Source organism: Alligator mississippiensis, chromosome 1, assembly GCF_030867095.1.
Source record: "Alligator mississippiensis isolate rAllMis1 chromosome 1, rAllMis1, whole genome shotgun sequence".
In the NCBI taxonomy this organism is placed as follows: domain Eukaryota; kingdom Metazoa; phylum Chordata; order Crocodylia; family Alligatoridae; genus Alligator; species Alligator mississippiensis.
The window spans coordinates 192,578,498-192,591,598 of NC_081824.1; the positions used below are offsets into that span (position 1 = coordinate 192,578,498).

General features: G+C 46.1%; 1 protein-coding gene across 1 annotated transcript in view; it reads left to right on the forward strand.

Annotated features, from left to right (window-relative positions):
* The first annotated feature begins 880 nt into the window (after nt 1-880).
* The window catches only part of LOC132245644 (uncharacterized), a 241,338-nt gene continuing 229,117 nt past the window's right edge, over nt 881-13,101 (forward strand). The window contains exon 1 of the mRNA XM_059718341.1: nt 881-1,197. Coding sequence (XP_059574324.1) covers nt 1,181-1,197 — 17 coding nt within the window. The 5' untranslated portion in view covers nt 881-1,180. The remainder of the gene's footprint in view (nt 1,198-13,101) is intronic.

Sequence of the window (13,101 nt, forward strand, 5' to 3'; positions counted from 1 at the left end):
ATGTCTACTATAAACCCTGTTTTCCTTAGAAAACAAGGAAGACAGAACATTGATGAATAAATATGGATAGATAAATATGGATTTTAAACAAAATACTTTGATGGGGTTGTTTTGGTAGCTGGTATTTTCAGATACCAAACATTGATCAAGAATAACGATTACTTATGAGTGTGAGTAAAGCTAGAAGGATTATTGGCTGGGGGAGGGGAAGAGGGGGGGAGGACTGGTTTATTGCTCAAACTAAGCAAAACTTTTTGGTACCATTTACTGCTCACATTAGCTAAAACTCTGGAGGGGTTAAAGCCTTGAACTCTGATTTGCAGCTCTCTTCTACTTTACTTTCTTAGGAGTGTAAATGATTTTGTGTCATGAGAAAATGTACACAGCTCTGATAAATTCATAAAGTATTTGACCTTTAATCAATCCTAATATTTTCAATCCACTCAGCCTTTTTAAATGCTTGTAACCTTGGCCCTTCCACTCCCATTCATCATAATTACTGTTAGACCTGTCTGATGCAAAGCATAAAGCATTACATGTTGACATCCAATATTTTATCATTAAGAAAAAAAAGAAGAAACAGTCCAAGTAGTTTTTCTGTTCTGTTATTTTCCAGTGTATTGCCTAGGAGGAAAAAAGGGACAGTTCTGATTTATGCTAGGGCTGGCAGATATTGTTAATTAGTATTCACTGTTAGTGGAAAGTAGGAAATGTTGATTTTTCCAAGTAACATGCTTGTTAACAGATGTTGTGGCAAGTTTTAATTCTTTTTAACATTTACAGATCAGTAGATTGTGTGGGTTGCATTTTAAACACTGTTTTTTGAAAGTCAATATCACAATTCTATTTGAAATATCTTGAAAGTCAATTTATACTTGTACTTCTTTCATTTTAGTGAGACTAGCATGAGTAAGGGGCTACAAGATCAGGCCTGTGTGAGCATCTACATAGATGCAAACATTTCCCTTATGGTCAAAGTCCCTGCTGGTGCAATTCTTTTGTAGATATATGTAAGCAGAGTGACTCCAAGTATCTTCAAAAACCTTACAGCAGTGTACAGAAATACTAACAAAATCTCTATAAAGTTTGCTTGATTTCATTGGCTACGTGTCCAGCATATAGGGAACTAGACAGTGACTGGAGAGGTCCAGGTTCAAATCTTCATTCTTCTCCTGACCTAATGGATGCCTGCGTTGGGTAAGTCACTTTGTCCCTCTATGCTTCTGTTTCCCCTTTGTCCAAGATATATTTAAGACAAACTTTCTTATGCTGGAGTTACATAGTACTTAATGCAGTGGAAAGAATATCTTGCTTGGGGTCTTTAGGCATCATCATCAGACTGGCAGAAATTTACCCTTGTGTAGCAGATGACTTGCACCCCGCCAAAGACTCACCTAACCTCTAATGTCATAGGTGGTATATAGGACCTGACTTGGTCCTTCGCACAGGAACCTGATGTACATCTGTAAGAGTGTAGAGGGAAGCTGTAAGATTCAGAGCTGTGATTTTGTTGAATATGTAATTCCACTGACTCTTGTCTGGCATTACATCTCATTCTGCACTGATTTTGTTATTCAGAAACAAGTAACAAAGCTTTATGGATATTTTAATCAAGGGAATGGGCAAAGATACAAGGAAACTGTAATATTAAAGATTGGTTGGTTCTGATCCCCCCTCTCCCATAAATAACTTCCATTATGTCAGATACGAGAATTTCCTTACGCATCCCTTCTCTCTTTGGCTCATACATGCAGCTTGGGGTATTTTAAAGCTTTTAATAATTTATTATCAGCAATTCTACTTTTAATAGAAATCATGAAGAAATGGCATCTTTTCCCCCAGACACATTTCACTGTTCTTTAGACAGCTGTTTTGCCAAACAAAACAAAATGATTACAGCTGAGCAGTGATATATATATGAAGAATTAGTTTGATAGCTCTCTCTACACTGCAGTATTTCATTTTACTGAAAGAGCGGTGCTGTTAACAAACAGACCCTTGCTATGTTTTTTGGCAGATGGGTGGTGGTTGTGAAAATTACAGAGGAATGCCACTGGAAAGATTTGCAGGTGATCAAGCTGGTTAGTTCACCATCCTTTCTTCTGCCATCTTGCCTTCATTGACTGTAGAGTCTGACATTAATTACAAGAAGAATCTTCAGTCCCATTTCTGGAACACACTAAAAATCATAACACTCCTGCCCTAAAACGTGGATATTTATTGTAGCCTTATCATACAAGGACAGTTTAGAGACTAATGGTCAAATCTGCAGGTGGCATTCCACTGAGCTTAGGGCTGTTATGCTGCTACATATACCATCCTGAGAACCTAGTCCCAAGCAGTTCAAACTGTGGCAATGGTTAATTTCTGTAAGGTAGTGAATACAGTTGTATCTCCATTCCTCTGCCTATACATACAAAGTCCATTGTGCATATTTAAAAAATAAGGAGAGGAATTAAAAACAAAGAACAATTTTGTTCACTTTATTTCATCTCTGGTCTAAGCTAGAGCAACAAGCATTAAAGCCTGGAGCCATGCTGACATGATTTTCCTTGCCAGCAACTACCCCTGTCGTTCCTCTTAAAAGGGGCCCCATACAGAATTTAATATAGCTGTAATAACTGCGAGTGGATTTTAATCAGGTTTGATGTGGGACAATGCAAACTTCTCAGTGTAGGATGCATGATCCAGCCTCAAGTATTTTATGTTGTAAATTGTTTTCTAGGTTACTGTACAGTGCTTTGTTCTTCTTGCTCTGTATGCAGTCACAGGTTGATGCTGACATTATTCAGATATCTGAATGTGGCATCGCTGAAGGTAGCAGTCCTGCCTCTAAGGAGTCAGGGCCATGATGGGGGGGCACTGTTTCCATGGAGACCAGCCCCAGCAGCAAGGCACGCGGCTGGGCAGGAAGCTGCTCGGGGCCGGGGCTGGGATCTTGTGGCGGTAACAGTGTGGTCTAGAGCCAGGGCAGAGCTGTAATCCACTATGTGCACACCCCTGTCCTGGCCCTGCATTGTCACAGTCCTGCTGCTCCTGGGGTTTCCATGGAAACCAGATGCAGTGATGCGGGCAGGGGCTGCTGGGAATTGGAGTCTGCTGCAGGCCCCATCCAGCCCACAGACCGGACTTTGCCTGCCCCTGGCCTAGGCACTTCAGGTACAGTGGGGTGGGGACAGGTAAGTCTTGGTGCAGCAGGACTGGGGTCTAAGCCCTTTGGGTATGTTTGGGGAAGGAGCAGGCTAGTTCAGGTCCAGAGGGGGTGGGGTCTGGCTGTTTGGCTGCTGTTGGCACTCTCCATCAACCAGAGGAGCTGGCAAAGCAAGCTGGGATGCATGCAAAGGGGTCCCCTAGCAGGGCAGCATGAGTGACACAGGCTCTCTGGTTTGCACCCCATCTAATATCTGTACAGTGCTCTCTTGGTAAGTTTTTGTATCAGGAAAACAAAACGGACTATTTCCAGAGATCATTTGAACACACGTATGTTTGGTCTTTTGAGGTTCTTACTAAACTCCATAAATTTATGGAGGGGTGTACAAGTTATAATGACTAATTGACATTTCTAATAGTTGTTGCTTCACTTACATGTGTGGTCCAGGGCCTACATATCACTCACACTTTGGAATTAGGAAGGAACTCCTTGAATAGGTTCATTACTGTATGATTGACACATTATGGGCTTTGTTCCTTCCCCTGAAATGATTGCCAATATCAGAGGTGGGATATCAGGCTGGATGGATCATGGGTCCTATGGTCATGATCTTGCCAGTAATTGTTCTGGGTTTCTCATTACGTATCATACATTCATATCGGTAAATATTAATGAAGTTATTATTTGTTGAAGTTGGTTGAGTTATAATTCTCACTAACATATTTATCATTAGAAGTGTTGAATACAACTGGAAAGAAGTTAGATGTTCTGGGCTGGGCACTGAAAAGTTATGCAGGAGTGGAGGGTTGAAAAGGATTCCCAGGATAAATAGAAGAGAGACACAGAAGAGTCCTGTGGTGTTGTCAGTTGTAACAAGCTCCTTTAGCACCCTTGGTCATGGGGCAGGGAAATGGGGATATTTTGCTGATCACTGGAGAGAGGGGAAAGGTTGGAGACTTACCTGCCACTGCCAAGGCTCTCTACACTCTGAGTGGCTGTTATTGTGGCAGAGTGGGCTCAGGCTATGGCTACTGGGGATGGGCTCAATGCATACTGGCTGCTACAGTCTCTGGGGGCCGCCAGTCTGGCATCTCCTCTAAGTCAGAACCTGAGGCTGGTGCCCTGCTTGTCCACCCGTAGATTTGCTAATGAATTGCGTACCAGAGGATTTGGTGCTGCTCAGGCCCTAGCTCTTCCTGTATACTGGATTGCCTCTCCTTTTGCAGCCCCAGGAGCAGTTCTACAATGAGCCCCACCCCTTGTGCAAGCTGTTCTTCTGCCAGCCCCATCTGTGCTTACAGAACTGGGGCCAGGAGATGATCATAAAACCAAGACCTGATCTTGAGAGATGAGTGGAAGTGTTGCCTGAGTAACCAGGCTGGTTTCAGCCTTGAGCTCCCGCCTCCTCATCCCTTGTATCTATCACCCAGATAACTGCAGTTGGTGTCTATTCTGTACCATTTTCTACATCCCACTCCCCCTTGTAACTCAGACAGCTCTGAGTGAACCAGCTGTACTTTTATAGGCACAGAAATTGTTTGTTTTGGAAGTGCAAGCATTATTTATGCTGTTTGGGGTTTTTTATCTTAAGTTTTTTGTGTCTCCTTTTTCTGAACATCTTGAATCATTTCCTTTTAGTCTTGCTGCTTAATGGCTGATTTTTTAAAATCCAGCCACTAAGTTCACATAGAGCCTTTTTACACTTCAGTCTCCATCGCTCCCAGGCTGAGTCTTTTTTTTAGGGTAGAGTTGTTGCTATTTCTCTGTTTCAATATGAGTGAGGGACTGTTAATGTTGGTCCTTGGATATTAAGACTATATGGCAGCATGGCTCCATGTTTACAGTGTTGGGAGAAATCCCTGTTGGATCACTGGAGCTGTCTGGGGAGATGCGCCAGTATCCTTATAATGCTGCATGAACTTCTGTGAGTTTGGGTAAGCTGGTATTTCCAACTTTCCTCCTTCCCTTGTCATGCCAGGCCAATTACCTCAAAGGAGAAGATAATATGAACACACAGCATTGGTATAATATGATTAAGCTGAAAGGGCCTTACAAGCCTTATCTCATTAGATATGACTTCTTAACTCATATACAGTTCGTGGTGTGTTTTCCCCCTCTTGCAGCTTTATGCATGGGAGAGTAGCATGTTGCCCAATGTTTGTCATCCATCAAGGAGAGGAAAGTTATTTTTTTTTCAAGTTTTTAGGTGTGTACAGTGGAGAGCTTATACAGAAAAATCCTATAAACGTGCTTGACAGTGTCTCTAGAAAAACCCAGAAACCTTGAAGGGAAAAATCTGTCAAGCGGATTTATTCTGTGAGTTTTGCACATTCCTGTCGACCCACCACAAGCCAGCAGACAAAACAGAGGTATGTTGGCTTATGCTACATTGGAAACAGTTCTATACAAGAAGAAAAAAACTGAGTTTGCCAACTGAGAAAAGGAAAGAATTGGTGATAAAACCCAAATTGTTTCCAAGTTTCTAAGACTGGAATAACTATCTATTCCAGAGAGTCTTATTAATTGTTCAGGCCTCCACATACCTCTGTAGTTGTGGCTTTATCACTTGGACATCTGGGGCAGCGTTGCACTTAGAAAAATCAAATCAAAGTAAAATAAATTTTACTTCATTTGAATTCTGTGAACTAGTCTCTGCTGTTATTTTAACAATGGAGGGCCAATTCTCCAACCACAGGAATATCCTGCGAAGAGAGCGGAAACCTCGTATGTTTGAGGAAACCTCAAAACTCTGCTTCAATTCATTTCTCCATCAGTGGGATGGGGCTGCAGTTATGTGGAAGAACCCAAAGGTTCCACCTGCATAACCTGTGAACATACAGGAAGCAAGGGGCAGAGGCAGAGATATCTTGTGCTTCTGTTGTACTGCTGGCCTATGGTTAAGGAGGCTTGATATTTTGCCCAGTGTATCTGGGAGTCGCCTTGCCTGTTCCTGTTATTTGCCAATAAATAACAAACATCTATTTAAGCATGCCTGTTGGTGGGTGACCACAGTATTTGCCACCTTTTAATACGTTTATCAACTCGCTATTTTGAGGTAATTTTACTTAAATGTGAATGAAAGCATAAACCCTTATCCCACTATTCCCTTCTCTTTTTTCATCATGTGTTTTGTTTAAGAGTGGCTTGCGGTGCATTGCAAAAGCCCATAATTGTCTGAATGAAGCTGCTGTTGCTTTCTTGTCACAAAGATTTCTCCCAATTTATTTTTGTGTACATTGATACTATAAAATCTTAGTTTCTTTTATTTCTTTTATAGGCAAAGAGCTGTAATAATCAAATTTCATTGTCATTTCCACCTTTTTTTTAAAACGTTATGATGTGTAGAAAATTGATTAACTGGAATTTAGTTTATACAAGAAAAAAAAAAAAACTTTGTTGAAATCCAGAGGGTGATTTCTGTTCATTTGATAAATGTATTAGATTCTTCAGTTTCCTGAATTACCAGGTAAAGGGCAACACTTTCCAGATCTAACTAATTTCACTGAAACATATGCAAGACAAATACCAGAAGTCAAATCTAACGTATACTTCCCAGGGGCCCTAAAAAGTCCAAATCCTTTATTTAGAAAAGCTAAAGTAAAATTTTTATAATTACGTGGGTGATTCATGCTAGATACATGAACAAAGTGACACACCAAGCTGTTGTACCTGCAGAAATACCCTGGATTTGCTTAGAGTCATTAAAGGAGGAAAACAGCCCTCCAAATCAGAATAAATACTTCAGAAAAAAAATCCACCTTTTATTCTATCTATACAAGGTTCAAAATGCCATGGGAAGCACTGCAAACCAGACACACTACAATGAGTTCTATGATGTAAGTTTAGGGTTAGGAGAATATTTTTTTTAAATAGACAAATACAGCCTAGGGCTGTGTGAAGCTTTGGTAGCTGATTCAAGTTGGAGGAGATTTGGCCTGATTTGAGGACCAAATCTCTGAATCAGAATCATGTCAGGAAACCAATTAATAGCTCTGAATCAATTCGAAGCATCTGAATCGATTCGGAAAAGCTTCGGAAAGATTTGGCTGCTTCAGAGATTTGGTGATAGACTAAACAGACAGCTAACACAGCTGCCTCCAGCTGGTAAATCTGTTGGGGTTGGGGGAGGGAGGGATTGGGGCTAGAGCTGGGACAAGCTGACCAGCTGGGGTGGAGGGGAGGGGCACAGGATGCAGGCATGGCAGCACTGGGAGAGGGAGCTCTGCTATGCTGCTGCTTGCCCAGCCGGGGTGGGGAATGGGGGGCAGGATGCGGGCACAGCTTGCTCCAGGCAGAAGGGGGCAAGCAGCAGGAGGGCATAGCCCCTGTTCCCAGTGTTGCTGCGCCTTCCCTGGAGGCAGGGAAGAGTCCCCACTCCCAGCCCTGATGTGGGCACGGCAGCGCTGGGAGCAGGGGCTGTGCCATGCTGTCACCCGAAGCGAGCTGCACCTGCATCGTTCCCCCCCCCGCACTGGCTGGGCAAGCAGCAGCAGGGCATAGCCTCCATGGCTCCCCCCATTGGGGCAGAGGTAGGCACAGCCAGAGGAGACACATCCCCCACATGGCCCCAGCCTCCCAGCACTCAAAAAAAAAAAAGCCTCTGACTCACCAGCTCTGGCAGTGATGATTGAGGCCTCTGAGGGCTCATGGCAGAACTCCCCCCACACAGCACCCCCCCGCTTGGCACTCGTGCAGCAGCTGCCCCATGGCTCAGGTGGCTTGGCAGGGTGTCATGTGCTGCCTGGGAGCTGGTGTGGTTCCACGTGTTAGCCAGAGCCTGGCACCACTCAGCCCCAGTGGCCCCAGCTCCGAGACAGTGTGCAGAGCCCTGGCAAGCCGTGCTGCATCTGTGATGTGACAGCTGCTACATGGGTGCAAAGTGGTGTGGGGGGGGGGTGATTCCTGTGGCGGAGCACCTTTGGGGTGCTCACCACTTGGGGGGGGGCTCCCACAGGGTCTGTTGGGAGCCTGCTTTGGAGCAGCAGCAGGGGAAACTCCCTGGGTACCATTTAAAGGGGGAAGGTGTGTGGCAGGGCACTGTTGGTGCCTGCCACTTTAAGACCAGAGCCAAGCAGCCAGCAGGTGCTTGATTGAGGCAGCCATTTTAGATCCCTGGCTGCCTATACAAACAGCTCAGTTCCTTGCTGGCTGGGGAGGCAGTAACATTGCCTGGCTGTGAGGCTCCTGGAGGTTAGGGTAGGAGCTGTAGGGGATGGTCATGAGGCTCCTGGTCCTGGGCATGACCTAAAACTGTACCCTGCCAGGAGTGGGTGGCCTGGTGGGGCTCTCAGTGGCGCGGGAGCCCCCTAGAAATGCCAGGCCAGTTATCACCCCGGTGAAAGGTGGGTAGGGGTGCCTTAATCCTGGCCCTGACCTTCAGGTGGGTTTTGTGTAACACTGGAGGTAGTTGGGGGCCAGGCATGACTGAGGCCACCTGAGCCCTGTGTGGGGTGCAAGGCCCTGAGAGACCCTGAGGAGGGAGAGGTGGGGCCAGGCATGGCTATGGCCACCTGAGCCCACCAGGGAGCGAAGCCCCATAGCCCCAGGTTGAGGGGGTGGTGTGGAGCTCCAGTGAGATGGGTGGAAATCTGGAGCCCCGAGAGATGGGGGTGGTGTGGAGCCCCGAGTGAAGGGGAGTAGGCCCAGGTAAGTCTTTGGACACATGAGGCTGAGGTTTGGGCCAGAGGCTGAGTGAAGGGGGATCAGCCCCAGAGTGAGAGGGGTGAGTCCTGACCCAGGTAAGTCCTCCACTGCTGGGAGGCTGTGTGGGGGCTGGGAAGCTGAGTGTGGGCTGAATGTAAGAGTAGCACCATAACCTGCTGCTCCAGGGGGGGAGTGAGAGTCCCCTGTGAGACACTGGAACACCAGTCATGGAGTGAGTCACCCCAGCTCCCTCATCCAAGAGGGTGGACCCAGAGAGAGTGTGGGGCTAGTGAGGTACAGTGCCCCCTCAACTGGTCAATGCTGGGGCCAGGACCAGAGAGGTCAAAAGGGCCAAGGGCCCACCACAAGGGATGCCCAGAGCTGGGGGCCTGGGGTCCTGCCTGGCCTGGGAGGTGAGGTACCAGGTAGCTACCAGGGGAGCTACCAGGCCAGGGCCTGTGTGGCCGCAGGCCCCGTGGGGGACCATGCCCGAGACGGAAATAGCTACAGGGAGCCTGAATAGCTACATTCAGCAGCCTGAATGATGGCGGAGTAGCCTGCCTGAGTGGAGGGATTAAAGGAAGGTCCTGACAGGAGGATTCTGGAGCCCAGTGTGGGGCTGGTGTGACTAACATCTGGATGCCATCTGTGAGGCATGGGCTGCAGTGTAGTGCCCCCCTGGCATCGGGGCATAAAAATGGGCAGTCTCCCGCCTTAATTAATTAATTAATTAATTAAGAACAAGATGTGGCAGGTGAGTCAGGTGGGTGGCATGCCCGAAGGCATGTGGGGAACCTAGCACTGTGGCTAGGTGAGGAGCCCCACTTCGCCACAATCCCTGCTCCCCCATGCTGTATGGGGATCTCTGCTGTGAGTGCCCAGAGGCCCTAATTGCCACTGCTGCAGCCAGTAAGTGCAGGGCTTTAAAAAAAATGCAGGGCTTAAAAAAAAGTTTCTTTTTAATGTGCTGGGACTAGGCTGGGGCTGGGTAGGGGATGGGCCAGGCAGGGCAGCCACGGGGGCTTCTCCTGTAGCTCCCCGCACCTGGGGAGAGGCAGGCACAGCTGGAGGAGCCACAGGAGATCCTGTAGCTGCCTGACTGTTTCTGCCTCTCCCCAGTTGATCCGAATCTCCGGCTGAGTGCTGAATCTCCAATTCCGATTCGGCCGAATCAAATGGGGACAGTGATTCGAATAATCAGATCAAATCACTGTCCTCCGAATTGACTGAATCCAAATCTGAATCAAATACTTCCCTGTTTGTGCAGGCCTAATGCAGGCCTAATATTGTTTCCTTTTGCTTTCTGATCAGAACTGAATTGCAGCTAAAACTGAGTTGCAGACTACCTGTTTAAAAGGAATCTTGCAACAGTTTAGCCAGACTATAGAGTCCTTACACAAGAACTAGGGACAGAGATGTGTGGGGAGGTTAGGGGGAGATTAGATTGTATTGAAAATGGCCATCCTATCTTAGGCTGCCCAGGTGAGTACCTTACACTTAGGGTGCTGATAGATATGCAGCTTCCTGATTTAACTCATGGTGCTTCACAAAAAGTGCCCTGAGTTGAACTGATCCACCCAACCCAACAGACGTTTGCTGCTGGATCAGGAGGGTGGGTGATTCAGCTCAACTTTGGAGCTGATCCAGGGAGACAGGCTGCATGCCTGCAGCATTTGTCCCCTATCCCCACCCTCTCTCCAAGCTCCTGTGCATTCTCAGTAGAGGGGTGGGAGAGGAAGGTCCATTCTGGGGTTTCTCCAGTCTGCTCTGGAGTGGGGAGATGGGTGGATTGGAGCCCCCTACCTCTGCTTTGGAGCACCTTCATTACATGAGGGTTCAGACTGTTGCGTGATTGGGCATTTTAAAAGCAAAGCTGTAGAGTGCTTTGAGTGGCCGATAGTACAACAAACTGTCATGTCTGTCAGTGTTGTTAGATTGGCCTAACTAGGATTCTGTGTGTGAACTGCACAGAAGTCCAAAAAATTTAGCTTGTTCTAAAAATGGCTCACCTGATCTAACTTAACCCTACCTCTGAGGTAGTCTAACTTAGATTAGGTCCAGCCAGACCAATCTAACTGAATTTCTGTACAGTTCCCAACACAGGGCTAGGGCTGGGAAACCCCAGCTGTGCTTTTCCTACCTGCCTCTGGCATTGGGCTCTTTTTATCCCCCTGGCCTATTCCCCCACCCCAGATGGACAACCCCCTCTGAGCCCAAGAAACCCCACATCCTGCAAGCTGTTCCCAGTGCTGGCTTTACCAGCATTTGCTGGTGCTGGGAGCCTATCAAAGTAAGTTGGGGTGGGGAAAATGGCGGGTGGGATGGTGGGTAGATTTGATGGTGGACTTGGGGGCTAAAAATAGCCCTGGGTCAGGTGGGAAGGAGAGAGCCCTCCCATCCCTCCAACCCCCCCATGGACCCTGTTAGCCCCCCTGATCTCAACAAACGCTTCTAGACCCTACCAAGCCCCCCTCCCACAAACCCTGGTAGCTCCCCTAATCCCTCCAAACTCCTCACAGACCCCACTTGATCCCTAATCCTGCCAAACTCTTACTAATACCCCCCTGTAGACTCTGCTAGCCCCCCAAGCTTCCTGACCCCTCTTCAGACCCTGCTTGTTCCCCACCCCCAACCCTCCCACAGATCCCTCCTAACCCCTGGTCCTCCCAACACCCCCACAGACCATGCTTATCCCCCTGATCTCCCCCACAGACCCCTCCTGACCCTCCTGATCCCTGCCTACAAACCACATGTGCCCCTCCATCACCCCTGCAGACCCTGCTTGCCAGCCCTGATTGCCCAAGCCCTCTTGCTAGCCCCTACCATCCAGACTTACTTTAGATCAGATGGACATTTTTTACTTGATCTAACCCCGCCGCAACCTTCTCTAATGTCTGTATGTACCCACTCTGGTGATCCCTTTCTTATGTAAGTAATCTCCCTGGCTCCAGAACGATAGATAGATAGATAGATAGATAGATAGATAGATAGATAGATAGATAGATAGATAGATAGATGAGCACAAGCTTTTGTGAATTTGAGTTTTGGAAAGATGGTGCTCTACATGGTTCTTATTTTGTTAGTCTATAAGGTGCATATCTACCCTGGCTTCTGAGGAATCATCCTGTGAATTCCCTTTATGCCACATGAATGCTTTGAAGAAGCCTGTAAGCAGCAAAGAATTGGACTCTGATTAGTTTAATGTTCTGTAGAAGATACCTTTGGATCCCATACTGGTAATTTTTGTCAGAATTATCCAAATATATTTAATTCTACACAAATTAGCTCCCAACTTCTGCAGGAAGAAGCAATGGTGTCAGAACACCTTCTTGATAAAACTCAGGTCTTTAACATATCTAGTTTTTGTCCTGACATTACATTTGATGCAAGAGACTGTCAGGACTATGTTTTTCCAGACCTAAATATACAACCAGCTTTTTAGTCTGTTTGTAAGGAGAACCAAGCTCCCTGCTCCTTTTTCATGTTTATGTCAAATTAAAAAGCATTTTTAAATGAACAGTGGGGTTATTTTGGATTATTAATTATAGTAATTGTTTCCTGCGTGGAAACCACATTTATGAGATGTGAAAGGCACGTGTGTATGAAAGAGAGAGCAAAGGTGTGTGTATGTGTGTGACTGGTGCAGTTTCCCTTTGAAGATTTTTTGATCCCTAGAGAGGGACCTTGTAACAAGCAACAACATTTATACTGAAGACTTCAGTGCTCCTTGCTGCCCCATCATTGCCTTTCCTTTTGCATGGAGATTAAAGCTCATGGTTGAAACTGCTCCCTCTTTTCCCATGTGGCTGATATAAATTCTACATCAAGTAGGAAAGAGGAAGGGCAGGTTTGGCTGTCAGTTTAAAAAAAAAGAAAAAAAAAAAAAGAAGCTTGACAGCAGCAGAAAGAGCAGAACTCAAGTCTCATTAGTCTGGAAGGGACTGAGGGGGGAAAAAAGGACTGAGGAGATGACTACTGTGCCCTTGATATAAAGAGCTAGTGATTGCCATAATAAAAGGGACAGCAGTGATAAGCACATGGGAAAATATTTTACAGCAAAATAGCCCACTGATGAATATGATGGGAAAATCATGCAGATTTTGATACTGTTTGTATAAAGCTTGAATGCTGTGGTTTGTGCATTATGGAAGCACAATAATGACCCCATAGTTAAAGTTCTAACCTGTTTTCTATTATAAGTCTGATTTAGATCCTTTCCCTTTTAACTTTCTCAAAAAACCAACAAAAACAAACCTTCTTTCTGCTTGATTTTTTGCATGCATAGGATCTAGCCAAAGGAAAATAGT